Here is a 16,198-nt window from a genome sequence, read left to right on the forward strand (position 1 = left end):
GGCGCACTGCCACTCCAACATCCAATCCCAGTGCTTGAAGATTAATCACGGGGTTTGTCGCAAAGCGGACAGGCGTCGTCACAACAATAGCTGGGGATTGTGGGTAGTGTAGTCTCTTTGGCGCTCCACATTTCAAAGAAAACAAGTTGTTTCTCAGAATTGAAGGGGAAAAACACAAAAGCATTTTACACAATTTAAACCTATCAATGTCGTTTAATTAACAAGGATAATCTGGTGTTTTTGAGTTGATGAGTAGTGGAGATATCACTGTCAAATCAATCGACAGTAAGGAGAATACTTACATCCGGGTATACAATTTTCCGTTATCCAATGGGAATGGACGCTCACATTGCCTTTAAGAGCTGCCGACATAAACTGATGCGGCGCTTCCCTGAGCGTCAAATACCGCCACCAATGGGAATACATTGCAATCAGTTGAAAGCTCTTTGCGTCCGTTTATGAAGCTGAAGGAGCCTCGGCGCGTCCCAACTGCACGCCACGGGACCCTGACCAAGCGTCGCTCCTGGACGTTTAGGGAGTGAGAGTGTGTTGGTTAGTATCCTCACTAGAGTATTTGATACCCTTGTGACGGGGGAAAAGGACCCAAAACAAAAGCTGGGTAAACAAGAGTTTTGAAGAAATAGATTGTTTTTAGCATCAATAAGTAAGAATAGTCCATCAGGAATTAGAGGTAAGGTGAGGTTTAAGCAAAAAATCCGAATCAGAAATCCGGATACAAAGGGAAAGGTAAAGATAGTAGATGAACATATTGAATAAAGAGGAAGCAAACATTATTACAATCAAATCAAATAAATGAATAAGAAATTGCCACATCATAAAGAAAGGAAGTGAATATATAAAAACTGGTAAAGCAGCAGACAGTTATAAAACAAATAAGATATAAAAAGTGTATGTGGCACATAATAAGTGTTATTGCACAACAGTAGAGTGATGGTCTCTCTTGTTTGGTGATCTTCTAAGAGCGTGTACAGATGATTGGTGTAGTGAGGAAAAATAAGGAATATTTATATATTGTTTTTAATGCAATTAGACGCTACTTTGATCACACACGTAACAAAAGAGATGTAAAATGGCAACCAGAGCCCAGTCTGCTCTGATTGGTTAGCTGGCCGGCTCTGTTGTGATCGACTGCTTAGAGATGTCCCGCCCCTTAGCCAATACAATGTGTTTTAGCAATAGCCAATAGAAACTTGAGTGTTACATAGCGATGTCACTATGTACTAGAAGTAAACAAAGAAGTCCAATGGAGGCATTACAGCAATTGTGTGGTGAAATATGTTATATATATATATATAACATATGCATCTTCAAACAAGACTCTGTAATTGTTAAGACTCCTGCAGTCAGACGCTGGCACACAGATATTTTGTTTTTTTATTAGAAAAAAATTCATAAAGACTGGAGAGAAAGGAGGGAGGAAAGAAGGAAGGAAGAGGAAAGGGGGTCAACTGGAGTTCAAAAGGCTTACGGCTGAAAGAAAGAGACGTCCACAATGGAATAGAAGAAGACTGTTATGAGGGAAATAGAGAGAGGCAGCAGTGGGAAAACAAGGACAATGCCTGTGTTTGTGTCGTCTTTGTCACTGTGATATTTTGGACAACAGAGGGGCCGTGTGTGTGTGTGTGTGTGTGTGTGTGTGTGTGTGTGTGTGTGTGTGTGTGTGTGTGTGTGTGTGTGTGTGTGTGTGTGTGTGTGTGTGTGTGTGTGTGTGTGTGTGTGTGTGTGTGTGTGTGTGTGTGTGTGTGTGTGTGTGTGTGTGTGTGTGTGTGTGTGTGTGTGTGTGTGTGTGTGTGTGTTCCCTTCCCCACCCACTCAATTTGTAGAATTGATCCACTCCCTAATAGTGAGAAAAACAAAAAGTCAGCCTAATCCAACCTCTATTTATAACACAGATGGGAGAGAAGAGAGGAGATGGGGGGGGGAGGAAGAAGAGATATAATGCAACAGTGGAAGTTCTACAAAAAACCCTATGACAGCGAGATAGAGGAAGACAAATGGAGGGAGGAACAAAGATGGTTGCTAATAGACTCACGGCAACAGGCGAGCCAGTGTTTTAGATTAGCCAGAGATGAAAAGAAGAGCAGAGAAAATCTGAAAACAACAAGTGGAGGCCATGAAGAGTGAACGATAAAGAATGTGAGCAACAGGAAGTGAGATAGGAAGACGCCGCAGGACTTGTAGGTGGCAAAAGTGAAAGATGGACAGCGAGAAAGACAATGTTTTTGGAGATTTTAGAGTCTAATAAGAGCATAATCTTGGAAGTAAGGCTGTAGCGGCTATTCTTATTCCCAGTGGTCCAAAATTGTTGTTTTTTTGTTTACTCTCCCTCGCTCTGCTTTTTTTTTACCTCGCCCACACTTAATCTTCCAAAGCAGGAAGAATTGCTGCCTGATTAGAGGAAAGGAAAAACACAAAGGGTGCGGATGCTCCATAATAACTATTCGGCTACAGCATGGGTGTCCAAACGTTTTTCACCGAGGGCCACCTACAGAAACATATGCAAAGGGCTGGGCCACTCACTAGAGGTATATTGCCTCATAAGTTCAGTTATAAGTTAGCAACATTAATCAAATGTAGGTACATTATGCTTGTGAGTGTTGGCAGCTCTAGTTTGGACACCCCTGGGCTACAGCTAATTGCTTGAAAGATTGCTTTTTTGTTTCTTTCTTTGTGTTGTTGACAGTATGTATGTGTATTAAAGCCGTGACAATTGTTATACAGCCCTAGAAAGAAAGTGTAGATACTTCTGATTCCTTTTGAGCAGCAGTTGTTTCCTTTTTCTCAGCTGGATGGGTTTGCTGCTCTGATATTCTGAAGCATATTGAGCTGTGAGATGGGTCTTTACTGGCTGCTGCAGGCGGTGCAGTAGGTGTAGACGGAGAACAAATAGTACAGCAGTGAGGATCATCTCAACTCCACGCTGCTCCCCACAGCCCCGTGCTGTAAGCTCAGGCAGACAGTGAGAACAGAGGCAGCAGCAGTGCTGTTTGCTGACTGTGTACGTACGTGTGTGTTTTCTCAGTCGTGCACCGACCAGTGTGGAGGGGATGGAGCTTCTAGGATTTGTGAGTGTTCCTTGTCCTAAAAAAATAGACTTGGAATATTTTCTAATTATGTGACGGATCAGATACATTTTCTCTCAGTGTGAAGCTTCATTTATTATTCATATTCTGCACCCTTTTTTTCTTGTGTTTTATGCTGATATGTAGTTGCGGTTAAACATTAGGATTTATTTGTATTATGTTTGTTTTTTCACTATTTCTATAATTGCCATTGATGTCTGCATAGGATTATGTCTGTGATCCAAACATTACCAATACGCCAATATTTCGAAAATATAAAATAATTGAAAAGAGATCATTTCAAACATGTTTCTTAAATATATTTTAAATATTATTATTTATATTATATATCTTTATTTATTTATATAAGGAAAGTTGATTGTATAAACCAAAACATAGTCATGTAATTAAATAATAATAATTCAATAGAAGCTTTAAAATAAAATAAAAACATTTAATACAGACACACATTTCACACTATTTGTCTTGTCAGTGTATCTATTCCACTTAACATGATCATCCCATAAACCCTCAGACGAGCACATACCATATGTTGCATGCTGAGAATGGAAAGTACAAGCTGATGTATTTTATGCATAGACTCAGGGCCTAAGGAGCAGAAGTTCATGTTATTGTTTTACCACGCAGTGCTGGAGAGCACCATAAGATATGGTATCACTGCCACAGATCGCTCGCCTGGTACAGACTGCTATGAAATTAGGGGGTTAAAAAACATCCATCTCTCTAAAACATATATGAGCTGTCCCTTATTAGACAGGCACATTGATCATTGATTATCTGATCCATCCCACATTCTCCACCCAGAATTCCAGCTCCTACCTTCTGGTACAAGATTCGGGGTTCCCAAGAGCAGGCTGAACCGCTATAAGCACTCACTCCTGCCTATGTACATTACACTTCTCAACACTCACATCACGTCATGTAATATACATGTAAATGTTGGCCATGAGGGTTGTGCAATAGGTCGCCAGTGTCAGTAGGTGCGTCTTGGTATTGTGTATGTGAGATCGATGTATGAGTGATAGTATGTTAATGTCTTTTAATGTTAACTATGCTTGTTTACGTTCATGTATCTGGAACTGCAGGACACAGTCCATAACAAATGTCCTTACGGGGACATTAAAGTATATTGTGTCGTATGTGTCAAATAATCTGTCAAAACAGGTTTTAATTGTGTTACAAAATGCAAATGTGATGCAAAAAGAGCTTAAGAATTTATGAATCTTTTACAAGGCAATATAATTGTTAATTATCTTTATATGATTATGCATACTTCAATCAGGGTGTAAGTGGCTCACACAGGGACAGACACTTAGGAGAAAGCTTAGGATGCAGAAACTCTCAATACTTCAGTTTTGTTTGCTTGTTTGTTCGGCTTTGGACTTTCTGAACGCACATTTTGAAAATGCATTACTATCTAGCAGCTGACCCCCACCTTTGAGTGTAAAAGGTTGCTATGAGAACTTGAATGCACCATCAGGGAAGAAAGCATTACCTGCAATTGAGACAATTTTCTATTCTACAAACATAAAAGTTTTCCAAAAAAATACATCAATAGGTTTCCCATCTTTGTTAGTTGATTTTCACTCTGTATCGAGGTTATAACAGGACATACACACTTATCAGTCAATGTTAAATAGTTAAATCATGCAAAAACAGCGATATTGTGATATGTCTTCTTTTTATTTTACTTAAGGAGCTCATTCCCTGTATCAAAAACCCATTATAAAAATGCTAGAGCATGGACACACACACACACACACACACACACACACACACACACACACACACACACACACACACACACACACACACACACGCGTGTCCCCGATGCAATCAGTATGGCCTTTGCCTTGATCCATTGTGCTCTAATGATTCAGCTTTAGCCCGGCTCGGTGGCCTATAGGCTGCTTTGCTGCTGTGCATCTCATCACATCCCATTCATCACCCTGTCCGCCTGCCATGACGTACTATTGACCCACACACACACACACACGCACACACAGACACACACTCATGAGAGACGGACAGCCACATACAGACGATGGCACAGTGTGTGTCTTTTTTTTTGTTCCCTGAATGAACCTCAGTTTATGCCTAACTCAATGTTAAGAAGCAAATGCGCTCGTCAATAGAATATCTTTGTTACCCACTGATTTATTTTTGTTAAAATCAGTCACTTTCAAACTGGCATTCCGATACACCCATGAATATTATACAGATAATCTAAATGTAAAGTTAAAAATACAGTTTTGCCGTTATGTTTTTCGCACTTTAATGAAAATAAGAGCTGGAGATCATCATGAATGTAAAACAACGTGTTTATGTACAAATTAAAGTTTTGAAACTTTGTTTTACAAAATATGCAGCAGATCACCTTTAAATAGATGCTTGTAGATGGTTTTGGTCACCAGAATAATACACATTTCATTAGTATTTAAATAAATAAGATACATATTGAGAATAAAACCTCATTCCAGACTTTAAATTATATATATAAATCTACACTTTCTCAAAGAAGGTAAGCAGTAATAATTCAAACCCATCATGAGACAAATTACAGGTCTCAGAAATACAGAAATATGCAGAGAAGTAGTCCTTCCATTACACTGTTACAATATTACCAGCGCTGTAACCTTTCTGTTAATTGGACCACTTGTACAAAGAGCTTCTGTGTATTTGCACACAGATGACAGTTCATCATTTGCCATGAGCAAGTTCCCTATTATTACAGCGTTGAACCTCCAACGTTAAAGGTCAATATTTATCTACACCTCACCCCCACACGTGCTTGTGCACACACTCCATGGCATATCCATAATAATGGAAATGACAAAGGAAAGGTAGGAAAATATACTCAAGTAGAGCGCATGTGGGAGAAATGAAAATGCACATTTTGAGGAGGTATGAAGTTCTGCGTTGATTTGTCGTTTCAGCACGATGGGATTCAATATCTTCTTTAATTACGGCTCAGTGTAAGGAGAGGGTTCCATCTCTCAGTTTAACGTATGGGAAGATGATATCTCGGCAGGCTCCCACGCTCTCTCCTTTGTTAAGTCAAATGCTTTTCCCCTCTACAGTGAGGAACAGGAAAGTATGTGGGCTGAAGTTCCTAGGAAGTGAGCTGATGCATCAGCCTTTAACTTTTTCTTAGGTAAATAAACTACCCAGTACGAGCACTTGAATAGCCTTTATTTAAATGATAATGCAAATTGCAAAAACGCAACGTCTTGCAAGAAACAGCATCTGAGGGCTTGTTAATATTTCACAAACTATGAATGTGTCATACCCACTTAACGGGAAGAAGCTCAGCTATCAGACAATATTAACCATTTTTAGCTAAACGAAACAAAAGGGTAATAACAAAGGCTCTGAATTAGCCCTGAGCGAAGAAATGCTAAGGCACTTAACACAGAATTCAAGGTAAAATACCCTTATTACTTATCGGATCTGCACAAACAAGATATTGATTAGCAAGCTGAGATTCTACAGATTCCAGACATATAAGTCATCACTGAGCGATGAGAACTCGTGGTGAAACGACAACAAACAACAATAAAATTAATTGCTTTACGGAGCCAAAACGACTAAAAACGTCATACCTTTGTTGTTTGCTGATCAAAAGTTGTGTTCAATGGCAATACAACGAGAAAACCGCTGCTGAAGGTTAATCCATAGGTTAATCCAATGTGTCTGTGTCACTTATTACTGATAATCCATCATTCCATTTTTATGTCAATAACGGAGATTTCATATTAGCTGCTACGATAGCTACCAGAGTGTATGACAGCTTCCGGTTCCGGGGCATTCTGGCTACGCATCACTCATTCACCAATGTGTAACGTTTAGATGGTTTTTAGGAACTTCCCCTCGATTCTATTGGCTCTAACGGTTAAAAAGGTATCAATAAATAAAAAAATCGACGAGGGGGGCCAAAGATATGGAAAATGCACCCAAATGACCCCAGAAGTGGGTTTCTGTTTTCTAAATCTCTCTAAAAAGGTCAAATGTCACTTATTTTTGCATCAATCTTGGTACAGGGTACTTATTATGTTATATTTAGTCTACTATCCCATCATTCAAGGGTGGTTTTCACAATAAGTAATGGTTTTTCTTTGGACGGACACTATCATTTAGAAATGTTTACTATGTTCAATCTGAATTTACTTTTAAAGTAAGGCCCTCTATGGCTTAATGTGCCACTAAGCAACTTTGGTAGGTAGGAACAAGGTGCCGCCTCCATAGCTGGATTCAGTTCCCCAACAACATCCATCAGAACCCAAGTGAGCATCCTCGATTAGCCCAATGGTCGAAGAACCAGGGAACATAGAGCCTCATAATGTCATGCCATTTTGGCTTCATTCCCCACTGAGAAACTTTTATTGGGATCAATGTGTCCCACCTTCAAAGCTGTATCCAGTCCTCTTTTTACATCCATATTACCCTGAAATTATACAACAACAACAACAAGAAAAATCTACCAGAAAATATTAACAAAGACTTTACAATCTAAGGCTTTTCATCTATTATCTATCCTGTTACACCGTGAGGTTCAGCCGGCCTCTTAAGAGCATATCAATCATTCCTCTCCTCTTCTGCTGGCTCTGAGTATTTACTGACAGCCATCATCATTTCCCATAAAACCAACAGCAGACAGTGACGTATGGGCGCAGCGGACCGCGCTCTATCGTCGTGACTAATCAGTCGCTTGATAAAGTGGTGGAAGCTAAGGGCCGCGTCTCATCAGGGGCCCGTGGGGGGTGGCGTCTCCGAGTGCGACGGTGGGCGGTGAGCTAAACTGGAACACTCCAATACAAGTTCAAGCCTAATCGTCTCATTGTCTCCGTTCTGCTTGAGAGGATCAGCAGCCGTGCTAAGCTCCTCTGGGTACCAGCCCTCAGCTGCTCTCTGCCATCTTGCTTTGTCTTTCTTGTTGTTAGTTGATTTTTTTTTTTCAGTGGCATTGTCTTTTTTTTCTTATTTTGATCACCTTTTCAATGTTGGTTTCCAGTTAATTATGGTTCCCTTCTGTCGTTCTTGCGGTGCTGGTATAGAGGAAGTGACACTGCCTGTCATTATTCCTTGTCTGTAGGAATTCACATCTTTATTTGTTCTTTATTATGGCGTTTTTTCCAATTGAAGCTGGCGATGTATGGATATCATGATAGAGTAGATATCGTCTTAGATTTCAGATATCCTAATACGTCTCGTATTTTCCTGGTTCTGAAGTCGGCTTTAGAATAAAGCGATGCTATTTTCTGAGTTTGACTGTTCTACCTGTTCTATTATTTGGTTACTAAGTCATTAAATACATACCAAATTAAATGTTCATTATGTTTATATTTTCTAAAAGCGTCAGCGGTCAAGCTTACCAAATCGTTGCAATATCGATATCAAGGTATTAGAGTTAGGGTTAAACTTGTGACATGTGATTTCCGACGTATCGCCAGTCCTCATTCCGAAAAGCAAAGTAAGAGTGATATCTTTTGGTGACGTTGACCTATTGCTGAACTTCTGCTCTTCCTTTAGACATAGTTAACACTTCAGCACAAATCAGAGCTTGCCATGTCATGTCACTATGAGTACGCCTCTCGTTCCCCAGCCTCATCTCGTTTGTATGTGGAAATATTGACCATCTGCCGATAATCTAGCATCGTATGTCTAGGATTTGTTGAGGCTCTGCATGTATATTCTGGTAGCTGTCCCCAACTGTCTCCTTGGTACAGTACATGGTATACAATGTTGTCCTTCAGCACCTGTTCTGTTTGTCTGTAGACATGCTAAACAAAATGACTAATAGAAAGCATATGATGGCATTATTATACAAATACCACAGGTTCTCCGAGTAGAGCTGATGATGTGATTAGGTTTTGAAGCACCTTGATGCATACCATTTGCATAATTTTAGGAGATAGATGATGGCGGCCTTGGTGGCAGGGATTTTTTTTGGAAGCTTCGAACACGTGATGTCATTATAATAGTGTCTTATAGAATACAATAGCAAACGATGGTGCTATTCATTGATGTTATCGCAGTCAGCTCCCGGTCAAGATTCCTTCACTATTCATCGTTCGTAAGGTTTTAAACGGAAGCAGACTATTCTGCAGAGGTCTCTGAGAGGGCTGCCCTTAACATTTGTTTGCATGTTTCTCTGATAACTTAACATCCAGACATCTAATTGCTAAGATCCTTCATTAGAACTACATATAGTTAAAGATTTCCAAGATCGAAATGGTTTCTTGTAGAGATTTGGATAAAAAGTAAATTTATTGCAGCTTCTGGTAGAAAAACCACGATGGTAATGCATAAAGAAAGAGGGTACATCGCACTAACTAATGACCAGATGAAACAGACCTTTAACTCTTAAAAACAAACTTATGCCTCAGAGTTAGAATACTGTTGGAGACATTTGGTGTAATGTAAGTACAAAGTTCAACAGATCAAGTCAATGTTAGACATTTTAATGCGGAAATATTACTTTGAAAAGCAGTTCATCCAATATTAATTGATCGATTGTGTGAATTCTGAGGCCGGGAACACTCGTTCATGCGTGGCATTCCAGACTTTTCTTTCAGTAGAAATGCATCAAAGCCAGAGGCCGAGAGAAATAGAAGGCCTGAGACAGGAGGAGAGACAGAGGGAGGCTCGTAGCCGGAGAGCCTCACTCCTTCCTGTCACTGTGCCAGAACAATTCGCCCCGTTACTGATTCATGCCCACAGAGTCTACAGGTCAGCTGTGACAGCCTCATGGTGCTTGTGTGTGTTTGTGTCTTATGCAGGCGTGGGTGTGTACATCAAGTGCATCTGCATTCTGTCTCCCATGATGTCAGCGGCTGTCAGTCTTCATCTCCTGATGCAGAGATGTGTGTGTGTGTGTGTGTGTGTGTGTGTGTGTGTGTGTGTGTGTGTGTGTGTGTGTGTGTGTGTGTGTGTGTGTGTGTGTGTGTGTGTGTGTGTGTGTGTGTGTGTGTGTGTGTGTGTGTGTGTGTGTGTGTGTGTGTGTGTGTGTGTGTGTGTGTGTGTGTGTGTGTGTGTGTGTGTGTATTCCCCACTAATGAAATGAGATTCAGGTAGCGACGTGGCGAAGGGCACCATGGGGTTAGAGATGAACGAGAGCAATATGTTGCCACAGCAACAGTCGATGAGACTTCCACGAGAGAGAAGCAAGTGGAGGAGTAGCAGTTGCCATAGCGACTCTCCATTGCAGCTGCCTGTACATTTCTCCCTCCCGACTGATGCACTGGTTTCAGCTGTGTGTGTGTGTGTGTGTGTGTGTGTGTGTGTGTGTGTGTGTGTGTGTGTGTGTGTGTGTGTGTGTGTGTGTGTGTGTGTGTGTGTGTGTGTGTGTGTGTGTGTGTGTGTGTGTGTGTGTGTGTGTGTGTGTGTGTGTGTGTGTGTGTGTGTGTGTGTGTGTGTGTGTGTGACTGAGATACCCTGAGTCACTGGAGTATCAGTGTTTGTGTACCATCTGAAACATGTGATGCATGTTTCAGCAGGTATTACATATATATTTGTGTGAGCAGGTTACTCAGGGAGCCAGACACCCTCTCATCTCTCTTCCCTTCTAACATATGCTGTAGTGGTTATTTATGTGGTTGTTCTGCACTACTGCTATTTCATATCCCCAGGCCACACACACACACACACACACACACACACACACACACACACACACACACACACACACACACACACACTGAGGACTGTCACTGTGCCACGGTTCTAAGACTTGTGAGCCATATGCTACAGCGAGGCCCCTGGCAGGCAGGAGTATCGTTGCTCTCTGTCAGCTGGGGACTGGTTCAAAGGCCAACGAGGGCCCATCAGGGACCATGAACACAGCGCAGTGGTACCAGCCGTATGTTATAGCATCTGCCATTGAGATTCACTTGATATTTCCTGCATGCATTTTCGAAGAATGTTGCTGGGATTTGTCATCATTTAGCAATTCCATTTAACTAATCACTCCCTATCTAATAAGCAGAATAACACCATTAAATCAAGGACATAACAGATGACAATCAAGCCAATTCTAAGTGAAATCAAATGTTGTTTTAAGATAAATAACAATCTGAGACTCACTTTTGGATAAAACTTTGTGAGACTATATCAGCATGTCACGGTTGTCGGCCAATGTCCGCTCCGGCCTGTGAATAAAACATTTCAGCCAATGAAATTACGCTTTAGTTATGCATCGTGAAGCATTGATTTAGTGGGTGCAACAAGTGTGTCTGCTGTGTGGAGGTCTATAATTGCACGATAAAACCTACAACGATCTTAAAATAAGTAAAAATGACTCACAAAAATAAATCAGAAAGAAGGATATAGCCCCTTCAGTCTTTCAGCATCATTAATAAGATAATAGGCTGCCTATATTTTGTTCACTTTGACCGGGCACAATGTTTACTCTGCTAAAGGAGAAACTTAATTCTCTGCAACAAAAAAAAAGAAGCATAAATCAGCCAAAATGAGTCCATGATATAGTCATCATCATCAGTACATGCTAGAGAGTTTCTCAATAAAACCAACCCTAAACTTTGTGTTCTAATGATAGAAGTGACTTTCACATAAAACCTTTTAGTTATCTTTCCATTTTTGAACCTCAAGGTAGGATCCTTTTGCCAAAAGCGATAGCATCCAAGAAAACAGTTCTAGATTCCCAACAGGGTAATTGACCTAGAAAAAGTTGATATTACTGTGTCTTCAGCTCAGAGTAAGTTCCCATTTGCATTTTTGGGAGTTCCAATGTGCAAAAATAAAATGAGGAAATTATGTAAATTCATAGCAGACAAGATACATTAGGAGCCGATGGCCTTTTGTTATCTGTCGGTTTCACAGAATGTTCTTCAGGCTCTCCTTCTTCCTTCCCAATAACGCTCCTCGTGACATATTGACGCTGATATTTTGTACCTGTATATTGCGCTTGTTGGGGCCAGTAGCGTTTTCCCTCACATTTAGACCAATTTCTTTTTGTTGCACATTTGTACACAAGTCTTAATATCTGCACAGCTCTCCACTTTTCAGAACAATTTCGCACATATTCTGAGTATTTTGTCATAGTATACTGTACATAGGTTTTTGGTATATCTATATTTCATGTAAATTATTTTCTATATCTTAATGTTATAATAGTTTTTTATAACATTTTCTGGTTGTTTTCCTTACATTTTATCTTCTTTAACTGTGTTTATGTATGCGTCATACACGCCAAGGGAAATTCCTTGTATTTGTTCTTGGCATTTAACCTGTTTCTGATTCTGATTTCTGATCAGCTACAACTCATTACCCATGTTTGTTCTTTATTAACACCCCAAATCCATCGCACATGTCTCCTTGTTCGAGTGATTTGGTCAGCCCTAGCTTCAGTGTACAATAAAGACTTTCAGGGGCTTGATAGACAGGTTAAGCTGCAATATGCTACACCACCCGGTGCTTTTCTTCCAGCATTATTGCTTTAATCACCAGGAAACATTTGATGAGATCACTCTTGTTATTGCTGGAATCGGTGCCTGCAATCTAAATTACCTTGAGCTCCCTTTTTATTAAGAGCTGACATCCAGCTGCAGGGAGTTGCTCTGATATAAACATTTATTTTCATCCCGCCGTTTGTTGAGTATATTATAGCCTAACACAATATGAGATCAAAGAGAATATGAGAAGAGTAAATACACTTATTGACTTGTTGTTTTCTCCTCTGTTTAGATATTCGTGACCGCAGGAAGAAGCCGGTGATGCTGTTTATCCACGGAGGCTCCTACATGGAAGGCACCGGAAACATGTTTGACGCCAGCGTCCTGGCCGCCTACGGCAACGTCATCGTGGTCACCATGAACTACCGACTGGGCGTGCTCGGTAAGTGTAAATCAAAACCGCACATCTTCTCATTTTCCCTTTTGCACTCAATCATCCGCGCACACATGCAAGATTTCTCCTCCGCAGACTCTTCGTGATTAGTCGCTGATGGATGGCATCAATAGAATTCATCAATCTAATGACAAGCCGTGCCGCCGTTGATCATGAGCGCTCACTTTCTTATGGATTTCTTTTGTTGATTATTCCAGTCTCAACACTCTGATTATGTAATTATGCGCTTTCTTTGAATGCTGCATGAAAGCGCTGCAAACCGTCACATTTAAACCCCCCCCCCCCCCTCTCGCACTAAAAAAACACTGTATTCATCTGTCACTTATATCCTCGCACAAAGAAAACAGTACTTCTTGAGTTTAGTTTATAAGAGGCATTTAATATGTTTGACACGTTTTGTCACTGCAGTTTTTGAAGATCTTATCAGATTGTTGTCTTTGTCGTTAAAACTATTTATTTTGGGGGGGTATGGGTGGGAGAGAAACTCCCTCTCAGCGAACACAGGGATGTTATCCTTTGCAGACCATTTACATGCACACAAACCTAAATAACACAGTGCAGGAAAGGGAAAAGCCCAATCATAATAGGACCTCTTTAAAAAAAGAAAAATGAATGAAATGCTCTAGTTGGAAGATAAATGACAGGAACATTTGTTTGAGTAAAGACAAAGATTCAACATTGTCTATATTTTTATGGATGTATAAATTAGTTTTAGAAGTTGTTCTATACATCAAGTGAATCCATCCTTTTCCAATTTACAAGATAAAGGTCACATGATGAAATCTACTTGTTACAAGCAGGGAGAGTTCTGTTTGTCTATTTATCTGTCAGGTCAACATGCAAATATTTACACCCTTACACTTAAAATATATTTACTGTCTTGTTTACTCTGCCACTGAGTCCTGCATATTTTCTGACTTTGCCAGTAACTCTACTGGAAAGGCCTTTATGAGGAGGAACGCAGAGACAGCAACAAGCATGCAAATCAGATACAGATCTGGCATTTTTACTGACCCAGAACCTCACAATTCTTCATTTTAACTGCACGCCCTCGCCTGCTGCCTCGCCTCCAACCTCTCCACGTCTATTTCCAAAGCTGTATAATTCATTCCACAAAGAGCGAGGATTGTAAAAATGCCTTTACAGAGTGTTTTGCTAGAAGAAGGCACAGTTACGATGCACTTTTGAGCTTCCGCTACCGGCAAAGATGAAGGATTTGAAAAGGTGGCTTTTAGAGGCCGAGCGCTGTAAGTATACTGTCTCCTCCGGTCGCTGTGAGCAATAAACTGCTTCATCTGTCACCTCCAGCACGAGCTTGTCATCCTTTTCATGAAAATACACTTGACTTCCCCTCTGTGTTACTCACCGCACTCTGTCTCGCTCCATTGAGACCAAGTCATTTAGCTCTGAGAGGAGGAACATGCCTCTAAGGAGGCAGGTGCTAACTAAAGGAACCTAAGTGCATTAGATATTTCATTAGCTGGGGAGAGAGTGGGCTGCTGGAAGCCGTTTCATAATCGGCTGCCTCACATTTGTTTTTAAAGAAACAACAGTGTTGTCTTTTCCGAGGCACTTACACAGACTTTACAATGATGAAAGATTTTCATTTGCCGGCAATTACCTAAAGTGTTTTGGTTCTGCAATTTAAAATGTGACTATGATCAGAGATCCATGAAGCTGTCAGGAGCGTGTTGCCTTTATTTATCAGTGTTAAGCAGTGGTAGAAAATGTTTTATCTTCCCCTGTAAAAAAGTATTTCACCATGTGAATTGCTCAGATCTGGGAACACAGCCGCGTTTCTGAGAATAACTATTTCAACCCGAATCATTTGAAATAAGGAACACACACAGTTTTTGGTGGTTTGTATCACCTCCAACTGAAGTGGTTTCAACACTCTGGCCCAGGTGTTGGCTTGTTTACAACCTTTGGAAAGTGTTTTTGTTCATGCAACCATCTTGTATCAATGGGCCTGAGTTCACATATCTAGGAACTACTTTGTGCCGTGTAATCATGGCAATAATACGTTATATAATAATAATTGTCCTTATGGATATAGAAACTAGCTGCATCGTCTTTGTGATTTTTGGAGTTTATCATCAGATCTTTGATCCAATCAATGTGTGACAGTTCCTACTTGCCACAAAGGGTTCTTCGGCATGAGACATCAACTGTTTTTCTTTTCAGATTAGCCTTTTTATCCAAGTTTAAGTTTCATATGTAGATTTTCCAGATGGACAAAAATAATCAGAGGGAATCCAAGTGAGTGGATTAGTAACAGAAGTTTAGTTTTTCAATGAAGATACTCCAAGTTCCTTCTCTCCGATGATTACATGTCAGCGGATGCGGTAGGTAGGACTGATTTATCCCTTTATCTTTCATCTCTCTCTTCGCTAGTGTGGTGGCATGTTTCGCATCATCATCTTTCCTATCCGCGACACTCTGATCGCATTCTTTGAGTCAAGGAGAAATAAAATTGAGACGGAGACTTTGTCATTTGTATGCAAAGAGAACGCCGCCGCTATCTCCCCAATATGAGAGCCATCCAGTGCAATTTGGCCATAATTGGGAGAAATGTGAGTAATCTCTCGCACCATGCATCCCATATGATGGATGGTGTTTAACTTTGACAGAGAGAGACACACAGAGAAGCCAGTATATGTGTGTGTGTGTGTTTTAGTAGCACATGTAGCCGAGTGAATTCATGCATATCAATGTGTGCTGCTGCCTCCGCTGTGTTTGTGTTCTTGCTTCAGCAATCGGACATCCTGATTTGGAAAGGGGGAAAGCAGGAAGTATTGATACAGGAAGCTAGATGTGGTCATGTGAAACTCAATGTTTGCAAGCCTGCCAGACACAAGTGGTTGTCTTTGCATGAGATGACCCACAATCTCTCGAGGGTCACACATATTGGATGCTGTACACTTTTGCAGTTTCAATCAGCGGTCAAGGTTTACCAAGCCTCACAGAAGTTACCTTGAGTTTTGCAGTTCCATATGTTTTCAATTTAGCCGGGTATTTAATATTCACGATCATATAAATGATTGCAGCTGGAGTTCATTTGAATGCACCGCTGCTAATTCAAATGTAAAGCTGCTCTTTAAAACATGGATTCTAGAAGCAACGGACTGTAAATTGCAAAGTTCTCTGCCAACGTGAAATCTTTAAACACAGAGTCTTCCAAAAAAGGATGTCATATACATTCATTTGGTCAAAATAAACCCTGGATTCAT

The 16,198-nt window shown here is 40.5% G+C and overlaps 1 protein-coding gene across 2 annotated transcripts in view; it reads left to right on the plus strand.

Annotated features, from left to right (window-relative positions):
- nlgn2a (neuroligin 2a) overlaps nt 1-16,198 on the plus strand; it is a 207,972-nt gene that overhangs the window by 138,236 nt on the left and 53,538 nt on the right. For both annotated transcript variants that reach the window (XM_079667932.1, XM_079667931.1), the window contains one exon: nt 12,807-12,956. In XM_079667932.1, the coding sequence (XP_079524058.1) occupies nt 12,807-12,956 (150 nt within the window). The remainder of the gene's footprint in view (nt 1-12,806; nt 12,957-16,198) is intronic.

This window comes from Notothenia rossii (genome assembly GCF_949606895.1).
Source record: "Notothenia rossii genome assembly, chromosome: 3".
Lineage (NCBI taxonomy): Eukaryota > Metazoa > Chordata > Actinopteri > Perciformes > Nototheniidae > Notothenia > Notothenia rossii.